General features: G+C 38.6%; 1 protein-coding gene across 1 annotated transcript in view; it reads left to right on the top strand.

The window, feature by feature from the left end:
- The window catches only part of BUD13 (BUD13 spliceosome associated protein), a 42,031-nt gene that overhangs the window by 19,398 nt on the left and 6,016 nt on the right, over positions 1-16,617 (top strand). The window contains exons 5-9 of the mRNA XM_037065665.1: positions 734-1,038; positions 4,694-4,799; positions 5,156-5,294; positions 5,608-5,792; positions 6,022-6,103. Coding sequence (XP_036921560.1) covers positions 734-1,038; positions 4,694-4,799; positions 5,156-5,294; positions 5,608-5,792; positions 6,022-6,103 — 817 coding nt within the window. The remainder of the gene's footprint in view (positions 1-733; positions 1,039-4,693; positions 4,800-5,155; positions 5,295-5,607; positions 5,793-6,021; positions 6,104-16,617) is intronic.

Raw genomic sequence — 16,617 nt, 5'->3', positions numbered from 1 at the left:
TTGGTGTTATATTACATATATTTACTTAACCATTTTCCTAATACTGCATATTTTAGGTTATTTCTAAATTTTGCTTTAGTAATTCTATATGAACATCTGTGTACATAAACTGTTGCCCATTGTGGGTTATTTCCTTCTTTACTTCTAGATAGATTTCTTGGAAATTAAGTACTTTTAGATGTGTTTCCTAGGAAACTAAATAGAAATTGATTTACTGGATTAGAGGGTTGTGTTTAAAGATCATTGATACATATTGCTAATTGTGTTTTGGGGAGGTAATTTGTGATGCTTATTATGTCTACATTTTGGGCCTATGTGGTGAAATTTTTTAATCTTTATCCCTAGTTACTGTTTTAATTTTTAAGTTCAAGTATATTCTTATCCTTTAGTCTGAGGACTTCAGAATATATCCTGGGTAGTTTTAATTTTCACCACACCACTGATATTTGAGTGCAGGATATTTTGCCTATTCTATGTGTAGATAAATATGACATAGAAGAATATGTTGTGATCTCCCATACTAATCACATCACTAGTAACTTGGGAATGGAACCCCATATCCTGTCTGGTGGTTTTAAAAACTGTATCTGACTTTACTCTCATCTGATGTTATCTGTACTTGTGTTTAGGTTAGGGATACAGGAGGACTCAAATGAATGTTGAACGTTAACCTAGTAAGTTCTTTTTTAAAAATCTGATGAGCGGATTACAGTATTTGTTCTTTAATTCCTAGGCTCTTCACCGAGCCATAGAAAATTTCATTCAAGCTCTTCACCTAGAAGACATCAGAGTCACATGTTGGACTCTTCTTCCTACCCAAGTGACAGTCGGAAAGCCTCTGATTCAGATCTTTCTCCTCCACGGAATAAACAAAGGTCGGGGCACCAGGATTCCGATTCAGATCTGTCACTTCCACGGAATAGACCTAGACACCAGACCTCTGATTCTGACCTCTCTCCACCACGGAGGAAACAGAGGGCCACATCTTCTGATTCCGATCTGTCTCCACCTCGAAGAACTCAGACTTTGGGAACAAAGGTGGGAATTTTCAGGACCCATATTTTCCTCTTGGAGTGACTCCTATCTTCTAGGTCTGTGCAAGCCCCAGAGTTCCAAGCCAGAGGAGGAGGAGGAGGAGGTATAGCTTGATGGTATAGTAAACCTAGTTCAAAGGACCTCTAGGGGTCTTTCCTTTTCTTTGAAGGCAGGACTACCTCTAACTTAGCCCAGATGAACTTGCAAACATCACAGTTCCTAAGTAGCTTCTGGCTTCGCATCATCTTGTTTCCATAAATCTCATTTTAATAGGTCTAGAAAACTTCCTATTTTCTTAGGCATAAACTAAGAACTATAGTTCACAGAGTGGAGTTAGGAGCACAAAGCTTGCATCAAATGTAGCAAATATTCGAATTCTTTTCCACTTTCTATCTGTGAAATTTGAGCAGGATACATACTCTAAGCCTCAGCTTCTTTATTGGTAAAATGTGGATAACAGTATGTACTTCATAAGGTTATTGTGACAACTAAATCAGCTGGTGTAAGTAAAACTTTTAGCACAGTGCCTGGGACAAAGTAAGCATTTAGTGCAAGATGATGATGGTGGTGATGATGGTGATGATGATGATTATTAATTATTATTAATTTGAGTGTAGGTCACTGTATTCAGATTTAAAGAGTGACTCTTAAAATATAAAGCTACTTTTAGAAATCATGTCACTTGGAAAGTCAGTGTTTTATTTTATTTGAAATCTATAATGTAGTCTTGAGTTATGTAAAAAGATCCATATGAACCCTGAGTAATTGTGTTGTACCGAACACCAGTACTAGTAAAGGAGTCTTATTCCAGTGAGTTGGTTAAGGAACAGAATGGTAGAACCTGTAGTGTGCACATCTTACTCCAACACAGACTTTTTAATGTAAGTCTGCTCTGTAGCCCATGCGGTCCTGCCTGGCAGGGTAGATTAGCCTGTCCCTAACTCAGGAAGCAGGCCTCTTCTCTTTTGGGTTGTAAAGTAAGAGCTTTGTTTCAGCTGGACCCCTTGACATTTTATGTATCTGTTTAGTCCATGGAAAATTTAATATTGATCAAATTTAGCACATGGCTCAAGGATATCTGGATATACGCCTATGTTCCATTTGTGGATTGGTTTGTTATCTTGACACACAGTGGAGTTCAGTAAAAAGTTTTGATTTGGTCATATCTTTTCATTATCCTGAAATATATCCACAATTTAAGTATGTTAGATTTGAGTTTATATTTTAAATGGAATATTTTATCTGAGCGGATCTTCACTGGAGGGCTTGCTAACTAACAGGTATATAATGTTTGGTGTCTCTGGGCCACCCTGAAAGAAAAGTTGTCTTGGGCCACACATTAAATACACAAACACTAATGAAAACTGATGAGCAAAAAAAGATTTTAAGTAAATTTATTATTTTGTGTTGGGCTGCATTCATAGCCATCTTGGGCCACACATGGCCTGCGGTCTGTGGGTTGGACACCCCTTGGGTTTGAATTTGTATTTTATTTTATTTTTTAAATATATTTTATTGATTATACCATTACAGTTGTTCTGTTCCCCCCCTTCATTCCCCTCTACCCGCACACTCCCTCCCCCACCATTCTCCCCCCCTTAGTTTATAACCATGTGTCTCAAGTTCTTTAGATTCTGTATTTCCCCTACTATTCTTGCCCTCCCCCTATTTTCTACCTACCATCTATGCTATTTTCTGTACCTTCTCCCCCCTTCTCCTCCTCCCACTCCCCTGTTGCTAACCCTCCATGTGTTCTTAATTTCTGTGGTTCCACTCCTGATCTAGCTGTCCTCTTGGTTTGCTTTTGTTTTAGGCGTGGTTGTTAATAACTGTGAGTTTGCTGTCCTTTCACTGTTCATATTTTTCATCTTCTTTTTCTTATATAAGTCCCTTTAGCATTTCATATAATAAGGGCTTGGTGATGATGAACTCCTTGAACTTGGCCTTATCTGAGAAGCACTTTATCTGTCCTTCCATTCTAAATGAAAGCTTTGCTGGATAAAGCAATCTTGGCTGTAGGTCTTTGACTTGGAATACTTCTTTCCAGCCCCTTCTTGCCTGTAAGGTCTCTTTTGAGAAATCCGCTGACAGTCTGATGGGTACTCCTTTGTAGGTGACTGTCCCCTTATCCCTTGCTGCTTCTAGGATTCTCTCCTTCATTTTAGTCTTGGCTAATGTAATTATGATGTGCCTTGGTGTGTTCCTTCTTGGGTCCAACTTCTTTGGGACTCTCTGAGCTTCCTGGATTTCCTGGAAGTCTATTTCCTTTGCCAGACTGGGGAAGTTCTCCTTTATTATTTGTTCAAATAAGTTTTCCACTCGTGGCTGTTTCTTTCCCCCTTCTGGTACCCCTATAATCCGGATGTTGGAACGTTTAAAGATGTCCTGGAGGTTCCTAAGCCTCTCCTCATTTTTTTGAATTCTCATTTCTTCATTCCTTTCTGGTGGGATGTTTTGTTCTTCCTTCTGGTCCATTCCATTGATTTGAGTCCCAGTTTCCTTTCCATCACTATTGGTTTCCTGTGCATCTCCCTTCATTTCAATTAGTTTAGCCTTCATTTGTTCCTCTAATTTGTGACTATAATCAACCAGTTCTGTGAGCATCCTGATAAACAGTGTCTTGAACTGTGGTTCTGAGAGGCTGGCAATCTCTTGGTTGCTTAGAGTTATGGGCTCTGGGACTTTGAGTTCTTCTTGTGCCATCTTTTGGGCTGTTCATGCCTGTTATGTAACAGGATCGGAGCCCTAGGTGTTCACCAGAGCAGGGCAACTCAGTCGCTGGGTTGTGACGCTGTGTAGGGGTGGGGTCAAAGAGGAGCAGTGGCATCCCGTCTGCCACCTCCCGCCGTGGCCCCCACAGGTGCCGCAGCTGCCACCGTCACCGGGGCCCATGCGTTTCATCCCACTGCACGTGAGTGTGCCACCGCCGTCAGCCCTCCACCACTGGGTTTGCCCGCTGGGGCCTGCATGGTCCATCTCACTGTGCGTGAATGTGCGACAGCGGTCAGTCTGCCCTGCACCCGACTGGGTCCGGGCTGCCTGCATGCTTGGGTCAAGGGATCTTTCCTGCCCGACCCTGCTCCGCTGCTGGCTCCGCCCCTCTTACCGTCCTGGTTGAAGGGTTCGTTGTCGTCGGACTTCTGTATAGTTCAATTTTCTGTTCTTTGCCTGTGTCTTTGTTTACTAAACCTTTGTTGTATTCAGACTTGGTTGTGGGAGAAGGCACAGTGTTTCCACCTATGCCTCCATCTTGGCGGACTGAATTTGTATTTTAAATGGAATATTTTATAGTGTGAGTCTGTACTGGAGAGCCTAGAGCTTGATACAGGCTCTGGTCAAGTGGTCTGAGAGTGAGCCTTCATGTATGCAGTTTATGTGCTGAAAAATCAGAAATACAGATGCTTAGCCTACTCTTTCATATCTTCTTGGTTTATGTTTTTGTTTACTCTTAAACTTGATAGTACTATTGATTTTCCATCAAATTTAATTTTCTTTTCTATTTTTTGAATCCTGTGGCTAATAATGAGGTTACAAAGTTAGAGTTTTTAATTTGGTTATTGCCAATCTTTAGACAAAAATGCACTTCATTGTGTATACCCATAGAGCCTACTGCTGCTTTGTCTCATTAATGTTGGATACTCCCTTTTCCATTGCATAGGCTGCACGCATGTATTCTGGAGCTAAAACTGGGTTGGTGTTAACTGACATACAGCAAGAACAGCAGGAACTCAAGAAACGGGACCAAGAAACCATGGCATTTGAAGGTAAAAATGTGGAAGTGCAGAGATCAGTTGAGGTTCATGTAGCTTTGCTTTTCTTTTTTAAATGTAGTTTATTGTACCTGATATTTTAAACTTTTAATTGCTTTCAAATTTCAACTCTGGTATTAATAATTATTTTAACTTCTCAGTGGGCCCAAGTGGTTCTTTTCCTTGAAACATAATAGTTTTCAAGGTCATCACTAATATGCACTTAGGTATTACTAGGAACTACTTATAGTCTGGCTGCAGAAGTTCTTATTTAGTATCAGAATCCTAAGTGGTTGATTCCAGCTATTAAAATATTATGTCTGATTTTGATACCTGCTGTTTATCTTTAAAGGCATAATTTTTCTTTGCAGGTGAATTCCAATATGCTGAAACCATATTTCGAGATAAGTCTGGTCGTAAGAGAAATTTGAAACTGGAACATTTACAGCAAAGGAGAAAAGCAGAGAAGGACTCAGAGAGAGATGAGCTGTATGCCCAGTGGGGAAAAGGGTAAGGAAGCCACTGAAAGGTAAAACAAGACTGCAGTGACTGGAGGGAGTTATTTCCCTATTCTTCTGAGCAGTTGATTTATGTTCTGTCTTTAATGCTGTTTTCAGGAATTGGAAACTCATTGTGTTCAGTCTCCTTTCTAAATTGATGTATTTTCCACTGCCAGTGATATTCTAGGAATTGTATCCTTTTCATTATTTGGCCTAGGCTACTAGAAAGAGGAAGTTCTTCGAATGTAGTGGTGTGATTCATGTGAGTATAAGAGTAAAATTGCAAAACGGTATAGCAGATACTCTTGGTTCTTTTTGCCCAGGCTTGTCCAGAGCCGGCAGCAGCAACAAAATGTGGAGGATGCAATAAAGGAAATGCAAAAGCCTCTGGCCCGCTATATTGATGATGAAGATCTGGATCGGATGCTGAGAGAACAAGAAAGAGAGGGGGATCCTATGGCCAACTTCATCAAGAAGAATAAGGCTAAGGAGAACAAGAATAAGAAAGGTGAGCCATCTGGGAATCATCAGAGATGGAGATGACTTATGTGAAGAGAGGATCATTAGGGTGATGATACAAAGCTATGTGCAAAGAAGGCTTTCCCATAGAATCCTAGATTTCTTGTCTTTGGGAGTTGAGGTTCAACTTAATATTGAGATTTCTGTATAGTATTTCCCCCCCACACTGAATTGAATTGTATAGATAACTGATGTGTTTTCTCTTTTTTTCTCATTAGTGAGACCTCGTTATAGTGGCCCAGCACCTCCTCCCAACAGATTCAATATCTGGCCTGGGTATCGCTGGGATGGAGTGGACAGGTACACCTGAATATTTCTTATACTTTTGTTTTTTCTTCCATCTGACCCTGACCTTCTCTAACTGTAAATCAGTCTACACTCTGCTTCATTCTCTGCTCTAATGACAAGGTGGTGTACTTCCTTCTATTTGTGGTGTACTTGCTTCTATTCCCGAGGTCCTCAAATCCCATTTCCCATGCTTAGAACACTCCTCTTCCTTTTTTCCTTTTCAAAGCTTAAAAACTTCTGGAGAAAGAACTCAGGTGGTCCAGATGGGATACCCTATGTTTTTGAAATTATTACTTCAGTAATGTTTTCTAAGGTTTAGGGGATGAATAATGGGTGGCAGTGTAGAGCCTTCTATATGTTGTGTCTAAAATGTAGCCCTTGAACCATCTCTTCACTGTCTTAGGATTGATTACTTGTAATACCTCACTGACCTCTACCACCTTATCTTTTCACCTGCCTGTGTGTGAACTTACATGCTCTAACTTCTGGTCTGTTACCATCGGTGAACTGTATATGCACTTATCTAAAGTCAGTCCCTCTACTTACATGTTGGATCCCACCTCCTTTTGCCTACTGAAAGACATTGTTGTTCAAGCATCTAATACAGTGATTCTCAAATTTTTTTTATCTCAAGACCCTTTTACATTCTTAAAAATTATTGAAGACCTTGAAAAACTTTTATTTGTGTTGGTTGTATCTATTAATATTTTTAATATTTACCACATTTAAAATTAAACTGAGAAGTTTAAAAAGCATTTATTCATTAAAAAACAATAAGCCATTATATTAGCATAATTACCATATTTTAAAAGAAAAATGCTTAACATTTTTCAAACAAAAAATAGAAGAATTAGTTTACATTTTTAAAAAAGATTTTATTTATTTTATTTCTAGAGAGAAGAGAAGGTAAGGGAGGGAGAAAGAGAGGAGAGAAACGTCAGGGAGAGGGAGAATGTGAGAGAGAAACATTGATTGGTTGCCTCTCACATGTGCCCTGACCTAGGGCCACACCCTGAATGCAGTCATGTACCCTGACTGGGAATTGAAGCAGCAACCCCTCACTTCACAGGATGATGCCCAACTAACTGAGCTGCACTGATCGGTTTACATTTTGAAAATCTCATTCATGTCTTAATAGTAGACAGGATTCTGCATTTAGTCTGTTGTAATATATTTAGTTGAAGTATAGGAAGAAAATTCAGCCTTATATAGAGTTGATTAGAAAACAAGAATGCATTATATTTTTTGATACTGCACAAAAACCCTAGTTATTTATAATGTGGAATCTAAAACTATACCAAGCCCTGACTGGTATGGCTCAGTTGGTTCGGCGTCGCCCCACAGAGTGAAAGGCCATCTGTTCAGTTCCCCGGGGAGCACATGCCGGGGTCTTGGGCCGGGTCCCTGACTGGGGAGTGTGCAAGAGGCAACAGATCGATGTTTCTCTCACACGTTGATGTTTCTTTCCCTCTCTTTCTCCCTCCTTCCCCCTTTCTTTAAAAATAAATAAGTAAATTAAAAAAAATTAAAACTGTATCACAAACTTTTAATACTGTAACATTAAAATCCATTAGGGCCCCCCTCCATGATTTTATAACATTGTGCTCTACTCATTTGGAAAATACTATTTTGCTGGTTTTTCAGACCTTCCAAATATTGATATATTTCATTATACAATATCAAATAATCATTTGTTAACATTGCCTCTCATCTCATCACAAAAAATCTTTAAATAATAGGACACTAAAGAGTTTGTGGTGATGGATACAAATTTTTCAAAATTCTAATTTATACTTGAGAGTTCAAATTTGGCAACAAATATTATCAAGCCGTTTTCTTTGAAGTAAAGCACAATAGCTTTTTTGTAGATTCTGTAAGATTTTGTATTTAGAGGATTATGCCCTGTATGGATAGTTTTACATCTTCCTTCCCAACCCATATGCCTTTTGTTTCTCTTTCTTGTCTTACTGCACTAGCTAGAACTTCCGATGCAGATTTAGAATAAAAATATTAAGAGCCTTGTTCCTAATCATAGAGAAGAAGAAAACTCTGCATTATTTCTAATCTTAGAAGGACAACATTCAGTGTTTTACCATTACATATGTTTTAAGCTATAGCTTTTTTATAGATTCCCTTTATTGAGTTAAGAAAGTTCCTTTCTATTCCTAGTTTGCTGAGACACTTTTTTCAGGCATGTAGGTTGGATTTTGTTCAAAATAACCTCTAATTTTTCTTTTGGTTCATTCTTTGATTCATGACTTACTTAGGGGGGCATTGTTTAATTACAAATATTCAGACTTTTCTAGATATCTTACTGTTACAGATTTCCAATTTCCACTGAGGTCAGAGAATATGCTGTGTAGTATTTTGATTTTTTGAAATTTGTTAAGACATGTTTTATGGCCCAATATATAGTTTACCTTGGTGAATAGTCCATTTGCGCTTGAAGGAAATATGTATCTGCAGTTTATTGGTGCAGTGTTTTGAAAAAAATTTAAATAAACTTTTTGTTTTGGAATAATTTTAGATTTATGGAAAATTTGCAAAGATAATATAAAGGATTCCCATACACTCATTTAATTTCACTACCATTCATTACATTACCACATTTCTCAAAACTAAGAAACCAACTTTGGTATGTTAATAATGTACCAGATTTATTTGACTTTCACCAGCTTTTCCATAAATGTCCTTTTTCTGCCTAAGGGTCCAGTCCGGGATACCCCATTGCACTTAGTTGTGATGTCTCTTTAGTCTCCTCTGGTCTGTCTGCTCAGTCTTTGCTTTTTGTAACCTTCATAGTTTTTTGGAGTATAGTCAGGTATTTCATAGAATGTCTCTCAAATTGGGTTTCTCTGATGTTTTTCACGTAGTTAGAGTAAGGTTGTGGGGTTTTGGAAAGAATGCCACAGTTGTGGAGTGCTCTTTTCATTGCATCATTTCAGTGGGTTAGTCACATGACATCAGTAGTAATATTGATCTCAGTCACGTGGTTAAGGTAGTGTTTGATGGGTTTCTCCACTTTAAAGTTACCATTTCTTCCCCTTATGTACTCTGTTCTGTGGAGGTGAGTTACTGAGTTCAGCTTACATTCAAAAGGGGACCAATGGGCTGACAGCCACTTATATTTGGATTTTTCCTGTAGGGAAGATTTTTTTCATTTCCCTATTTACTCAGTCATTTATTTATATTGTTAGGGACTCATGTATATTTTATATTTTGGATTGTAATCCAGTAGCATGTTATTTATTTATCTTTTTAAATTGTTCCATTCTTTAGCCATTGGGAATTGTGAATTCTTTCAGGTGTCCCTTTCTCATGCCCCCATTTTATTTTTGAGTCCCTTGTTTTTGATACTGTAAGACACTCCAGGCTCATCTTCTATTTTCCTGTCCCAACCCTAGAATCAGCCATTTCTTTAAGAAGCCCTGGCTGCTTTTTGTGGAGATTGGTGTAAAACCAAGATCTGACTGCTATAAGTAATTAATGTTACTGGGTGTCCTTGCTTCTAAGCCCTCTTAGCAGACAGTGCTAGTTAATGCATGTATAGTAATTCTCATATACCCACATATCTCTGATTATTTCTGTATTTATTTATCTGTATGTATCTGTGAATATACATACATATTTTTATATATGTATATATAATATGAGTTCGTGCTGATGTAACTAACTCTAATCCACTAGTACCTTTCCTTGCTTATTTATAATAAACACCCTCTCCAACATTCAGAAATCTGGCACTCACCCTCTACTCTCCATTTTGCTTATCCAAAAATACATGTAAACAGTTCCAGAATTTAAAAATTCAGAAATGAGAAACAAATTTACCAACCGGAGTATAGCATTTATGTGCATTTTCTTTTGTTATTTCCCTTATCGTTTAGTCAGAATACCATTTGCAGCATAAAGGGACAGCTCCTTGTTCCCCACTTCCCCCACTGCTGTTATGTCATACATTTGTAATATAGGTAGATCTCATTTGTCATAGTCTTCATTTTATCCTGGGATCTCCTGACATTCTGGGTGATTTTTTTTCTTTTGTCATTTCCTCATATTGATGTTCTTTATGAAGGGGTATAGTTCTTTGAGGTTTGGCAAATGCAGAGCCATTCATCCACCACCCTAGTACTATATAGCACAGATCCATCATCTTAAAATTTTTCATGTAAGTCCCTTTTAGTCTCTTCCACCAGTCCCTTGTAATTATTGCTCTCTTATTGTATCTGTAGTTTTATCTTTTCCAGAATGTTGTGTGAATGGAATCATACACTATGTAGCCTTTTGGGTCTGACTTTTTGTAAAAATGTGTTTAAATTTATTAATGTTCTTCCATGGATCAGTACTTTATTCCTTTTTATCACTAAGTAATATTCCATTGTATGGATGTATTATGGATATCTTGGTTGCCCCTAGTTTTTAGTGATTATGAATAAAGTTTCAATAAACATTTGTGTATAGTTTTTTTGTGTGTGTGTGGACATAGTTTTCAATTTATTTGTGTAAATACTCAGCAGTTGCAGGGTTGTATGGTGAGGCTATGTTTAACTTTATAAGAAACTGCCACATGTCATCCAAAGTGGCTGTAATATTTTACATTACAGCAAAGAATGGGGATTCCTGTTGCTCCATATCCTTGCCAGCATGGTATTGTTAGTGTTTTGGATTTTAGGGCGTAAGTTAGTATTCAATGTTTAACTCACTGGGTTTTTTAAAAAAGATTTTATTTATTTTTAGACAAAGGGGAAGGGAGGGAGAAAGAGAGAGAGGGAAACATCAGTGTTGTTTGTCTCTCGTGCACCTGGTACTGGAGATCTGGCCTGCAACCCAGGCATGTGCCCTGACTGGGAATTGAACCAGGGACCCTTTGGTTCAGGCTGGGGTTCAGTCCACTGAGCCACACTAGCCAGGGCTAGTATTCGATTTTAATTGCCCTATTATCTTTTTAGTTTTACCTTTTTGCGTTTTGTTTTGGTGTTTGCTGTAAGGATCACAATATGTATCCTTAATTATCATAGCCTACTGAGGGTTATAATTGTACTATTTCATGTAAAATATAGGAACCTTAAAACACTGTAGTTCCACTTACCTTCTGTTTTTTGTGCTACTGTTGTCATACATATTACATTAAAAAATTGTATAAGTCCCACAATACAGCCTCACGATTTTTACTTTACAGTTACATTTTTAAAAGAAGCTAAGAAAACAGCCCTGGCTGGTGTAGCTCAGTGGATTGAGCCCGGGCCTGCAAACCACACGATCGTGGTTCAATTCCCACTCAGGGTGCATGCCTGGGTTGCAGGCCAGTTCCCAGCAGGGGATTCACAAGAGGCAACCATACATTGATATTTCTCTCCTTCTCTCCTTCCCTTCCTCTCTAAAGATAAATAAATAAAATCTTGAAAAAAAAGAAGCTAAGAAAACAAAAGGAAAAATATATAGTTGTTAATATTTTACTCACATATTTTTACCATTTCTGTTGTTCTTCCTTCTTTCCTGAAGAACTTCTTTCAACATTTCTTCAATGCAGGTTTAGTGAAAAGAGAGTTTCTCAGTTTTTCTTGATATGTAAATGTCTGTGTCACCTTTATATTTTTATTTATTTATTTATTTATTTATTTATTTATTTTTCATCAATGTATGGTTGCCTTTGGTGTGTCCCCTGCTGGGAGTTGGCCTGCAGGGAACCGGCCTGCAACCCAGGCATGTGCCCTGACTGGGAACCGAACCGCGATCCTCTGGTTCGCAGGCCTGTGCTCAATCCACTGAGCTACACCAGCCAGGGCTATAAATGTCTGTGTCACCTTTATATTTTTAAAGTGTGACTTAGGAAATAATTGTAGACTCACAAGAACTTAAGAAAATACTATAGCTTGTCACAGTGTATCCCTTTACCCAACTTCCCCCAATGATAATATCTTTTTTTAAAATATATTTTATTGATTATGTTATTACAGTTGTCCCATTTCTCCCTTCATTCCCCTCCACCCTGCACACCCTCTCCCACCCACATTCCCCCCTTTAGTTCATGTCCATGTGTCATAAGTTCTTTAGCTTCTACATTTCCCACACTATTCTTGCCCTCCTCCTGTCTATTTTCTCCCTACTGTCTATGCTACTTATTCTCTGTACCTTCTCCCCCTTTTCCTCCTCCCACTCCCGTGTTGCTAACCCTCCATGTGATCTCCATTTTTATGGTTCTGCTCCTGATCTAGCTGTCCACTTAGTTTGCTTTTGTTTTAGGTGTGGTTGTTAATAACTGTGGGTTTGCTGTCCTTTCACTGTTCACATTTTTTCTCTTCTTTTTCTTATATAAGTCCCTTTAACATTTCATATAATAAGGGCTTGATGATGATGAACTCCTTTAACTTGACCTTATCTGAGAAGCACTTTATCTGCCCTTCCATTTTATTTATTTTATTTATTTATTTTTTAAAGGGTACGGTTTTTTTTTAAATTTTATTTTTATTTATATTCAGCGGGGAAGGGAAGGAGAGAGGGAGAGAAACATCAATGTACGGTTGCCTCTGGTGTTTCCCCTGCTAGGAACTGGCCTGCAACCCAGGCATGTACCCTGACTGGGAATCGAACCGCGACCATGTGGTTCCCAGGCCCGCGCTCAATCCACTGAGCTATGCCAGCCAGGGCGCCCTTCCATTTTAAATGAAAACTTTGCTGGATAGAGCAATTTGGGTGTAGGTCTTTGGATTTCATGGCTTGGAATACCTCTTTCCAGCCCCTTCTTGCCTGTAATGTCTTTTTTGAGAAATCAGCTGACAGTCTGATGGGTACTCCTTTGTAGGTAACTGTCTCCTTTTCTCTTGCTGCTTCTAGGATTCTCTCCATTTTAATGTTGGCTAATGTAATTATGATGTGCCTTGGTGTATTCCTCTTTGGGTCCAACTTCTTTGAGACTCTCTGAGCTTCCTGGACTTCCTGGACTTCCTGGAAGTCTATTTCCTTTGCCAGACTGGGGAAGTTCTCCTTTATTATTTGGTCAAATAAGTTTTCCACTTGTTGCTCTCCCTCTTCCCTTTCTGATACCCTTGTAATTCAGATGTTGGAATGTTTAAAGATGTCCTGGAGGTTCCTAAGCCTCTCCTCATTTTTTTGAGTTCTTGTTTCTTCATTCTGTTCTGGTTGAATGTTTCTTTCTTCCTTCTGGTCCACTTCTTTGATTTGAGTCCCAGTTTTTTCCCCATCACTGTTGATTCCCTGTGCATTTCCCTTCATTTCACTTAGTTTAGCCTTCATTTGTTCCTCTAATTTGTGACTAAAATCAACCAGTTCTGTGAGCATCCTGATCACCAGTGTTTTGAACTGTGCATCTGATAGGTTCGCTATCTCTTTGTCTCTTAGAAGTATTGGCTCTCGGGCTTTGAGCTGTTTTTCTGCTTGAGCCATAATGTTTTGGTCTGTTTGCACATATTACATATGAGGGGCGGAGCCTTAAGTGTTCATCAGGGCGGGGCAACCCTAGTTGCTGGGTTGTGACGCTGTATATGGGGGCGGGGTCTGAGAGAGAAAAAATGGCGCCTTGATTCCCTCTCTGTTGCACCTCAGTCCCTTCTGCCACTTCCCCCAAGCAAACTGGGCCTTTCTGGTGCTGATTCCCATGTGCGTGGGCTTGTGAGTGTTCTAGGATCCTGTGGGTCTCTCCACCGAACTTTCCTGTGAGGGTGGGAGTCTCTCACCGTGCCTCAACCCCACGTGTTTTCAGTTGGTGTTTTGAAGTTTTATTTCCCGGCACTAGGAAATAAAACCTGGGTTGCGAGATCTGTCTCGCTCCCCAGTTATCTGTGCGCGCAAATGTGGAACCGCTGTCCGGTCAGACAGCCGTCTTGTGCACGGTGCCCCACTTTTCAATCACAGCCTCGCTGGGTCTGCCCATTGTCACCCCACACCCGGGGTCTGCTAGCCGTTGCCTGGGTGCCCAGGGTGTGTCCAGTGCCGCCTTGAGTGCCCAGGGTGCCTTGTGTGCCCAGTATTACCGCTTCCTGTGCCGAAATCCCTCTCTGCTTGTCCCCTGGACTCTGCCCTGCCTACTGGTCTGAATGAATGTGTCTGTTTTAACTCCTTGGTTGTCGGACTTCTATACAGTTCAGTTTTCTTTTAGTTTTGGTTATTACTTTGTTTCTGAATTGTTGTCCTTATTTTGGTTGTTTGAGGAGGCACAGTCTGTCTACCTACGTCTCCATCTTGGCCCGGGAGTCCCAATGATAATATCTTATGTAACCATAGTTAATTATCAAAATCAGGATATTGACAGTGGAGCAATTCTATTCATTAAATTAGAAACCTTTTTCTTGCCTTCATTTCTGAAGGATAGTTTCACCGACATGACTGTCTGTTGATTCACAAGCTCTGCCCAGTCTATCAGAAGCTCCTTATCCCCTCCCCTGTCCTTGGAATATATGTCCCACATACTATTCTCATACTGGCAGACAGTTAAAGCATGTAGCCTTGAGAGAGTAAGATGTCGAGATCGTCTGGACTAAACATATGACTGAAAGTTAAAGCCTCTATATAAATTTCTAGGGTTCTGGTGGGCAGGTGCCTGAGACAAGCCTTACAATATAACTTTCCTTGTTTATTAAAACTCCAATCTGGAGTGGTCCGCCTCTTTCTTTGGTCTCTGCTTGCCTTCTACATACAGGGACCAATTTCATATTTCATCTAGGGAACTTCTTAAGTTGCAATCTCAGACATAGACCTTGGTCAACAGTACCAGAGTTCTGACAATTTTTTCAGCCCTTTAAAGATGTTTTATCATTTTCTGGCCTCCATTTCTTCTGATTAGAAGTCAATCTTTGGTCCTCATTTCTTTTATTATTAACACACACACACATTGTAATGTTTTTTGGCATCTTGCAAGATTTTCTTGTCTTTGAGTTTCAGCAATTTGACTATGAGGTATCTAGGTGTAGTTTTCTTTGTGTTTATCCTGCATTGGGTTTGTTAAGCTTTGTAGATCTGAGTTTTATGTTTTTCACATTTAGGAATATTTGACTATTTTTTCTTTAGTTACTATGTTTTTTAACCACCGTTTTTTTCTCCTCCAATTACACTGTTTTTTACCACTTAATATTCTTCAACAGATGTCTGAAGTCTTGTTCATTTTTTAAATTATTTTTCTCTATTATTAATATGGGATAATTTCTACTGATCCATTTTCAATTTCATTGACTCATCTGCCATCTCTAATCTATTAGGCCTATACAATGAATTTTTCATTTAAGCTAGTTCATTGTATTTTCAACTCTAGAATTTCCATTTGACAGTTTATATTTCTCCGCTGAGCTTTCCCATCTGTTCATTCATTATGTGACATTTTTCTCTTCCTTGAGAGTATTTATAATTAGTGCTCTAAAGTCCTGTCTGCTTATTGAAAATTTGGGTCACCTATTAATAGCTTTTTCTTGAGTTTGAGCACATTTTCTATTTCTTTGGGTAGTTGGTAATTTTATTTTTTATTTTTTATTTTTCTGCATTTTAATCATTTTTATTTTCAGTTACAATTGACATACATTGTTATATTAGTTTCAGGTGTATATCCCAGTGATTAGACATTACATAACTTACTAAGTGATCATCCTGATAAATCTTCCACTCATCAAACACTATACATAGTTATTAGAATATGTGACATTATTCCCTTCCTACACTGTACTTTACATCCCCATGACTGTTCTGTAACTACCAATTTGTACCTCTTAATCCCTTCAACTTTTTCTCCATGTCCCGAATCCCCATGCCATCTGGCAGTCATCAAAATGTTCTCTGTATATGTGAGTATGTTTTTGTTCAGCATGTTTATTTATTTTGTTTTTTAGATTCTATTGATAGATATATATTTATTACTATTTTATTCTTATTTTTTCATCCTTTTTTCTTCTTCTTAAAGAAGATCCTTTAATATTTCATGTGATCCTGGTTTAGTGGTGATGAACTCCTTTAGCTTTTTTTATTCTGGGAAACTCTTTGTATGTCCTTTGATTCTAAATGATAGCATTGGTGGGTAGAGTCATCCTGGTTGTAGATCTTTGCTTTTCATCACTTTGAATATTTCTTGTATTTGTTTTCTGTACTGTAAGGTTTCTGTTGAGAAATTAGCTGACAGTCTTATGGGAACTCCCATGTAGGTAACTAACTGCTTTTCTCCTGCTGCTTTAAGATTCTTTGTCTTTATCCTATGATATTGTAATTGTGATGTTTCTTAGTGTGGCCTCTTTGGGTTTGTCTGGTTGGGGACTCTGCACTTTCTGGACTTGTGTGTCTGTTTCCTTCACCAAGTTAGGCAAGTTTTGTCATTATTTTTTCAAATAGGTTTTCAATTTTCTTGCTCTTCTCTTTTCTTTCTGGCACCCCAATGGTGTGAATGTTGGTATGGTTGAAGTCCCAGAGGTTCCTTACACCATCTTCATTTTGGGGGATTCTTTTTTTTTGTTTGTTTTTGCTGTTCTGATTGGGTGTTTTTTGCTTTCTTATAGTCCAGATTGCTGTTCTGATTCTCAGCTTCATCTATT

The sequence above is a fragment of the Sturnira hondurensis genome, unplaced genomic scaffold (genome assembly GCF_014824575.4).
Source record: "Sturnira hondurensis isolate 20B ecotype Veracruz unplaced genomic scaffold, ASM1482457v3 Scaffold0015793, whole genome shotgun sequence".
Taxonomy (NCBI): domain Eukaryota; kingdom Metazoa; phylum Chordata; class Mammalia; order Chiroptera; family Phyllostomidae; genus Sturnira; species Sturnira hondurensis.
Note: the sequence above shows the minus strand (reverse complement) of the source record. Positions and strands in the feature narration are given on the sequence as shown.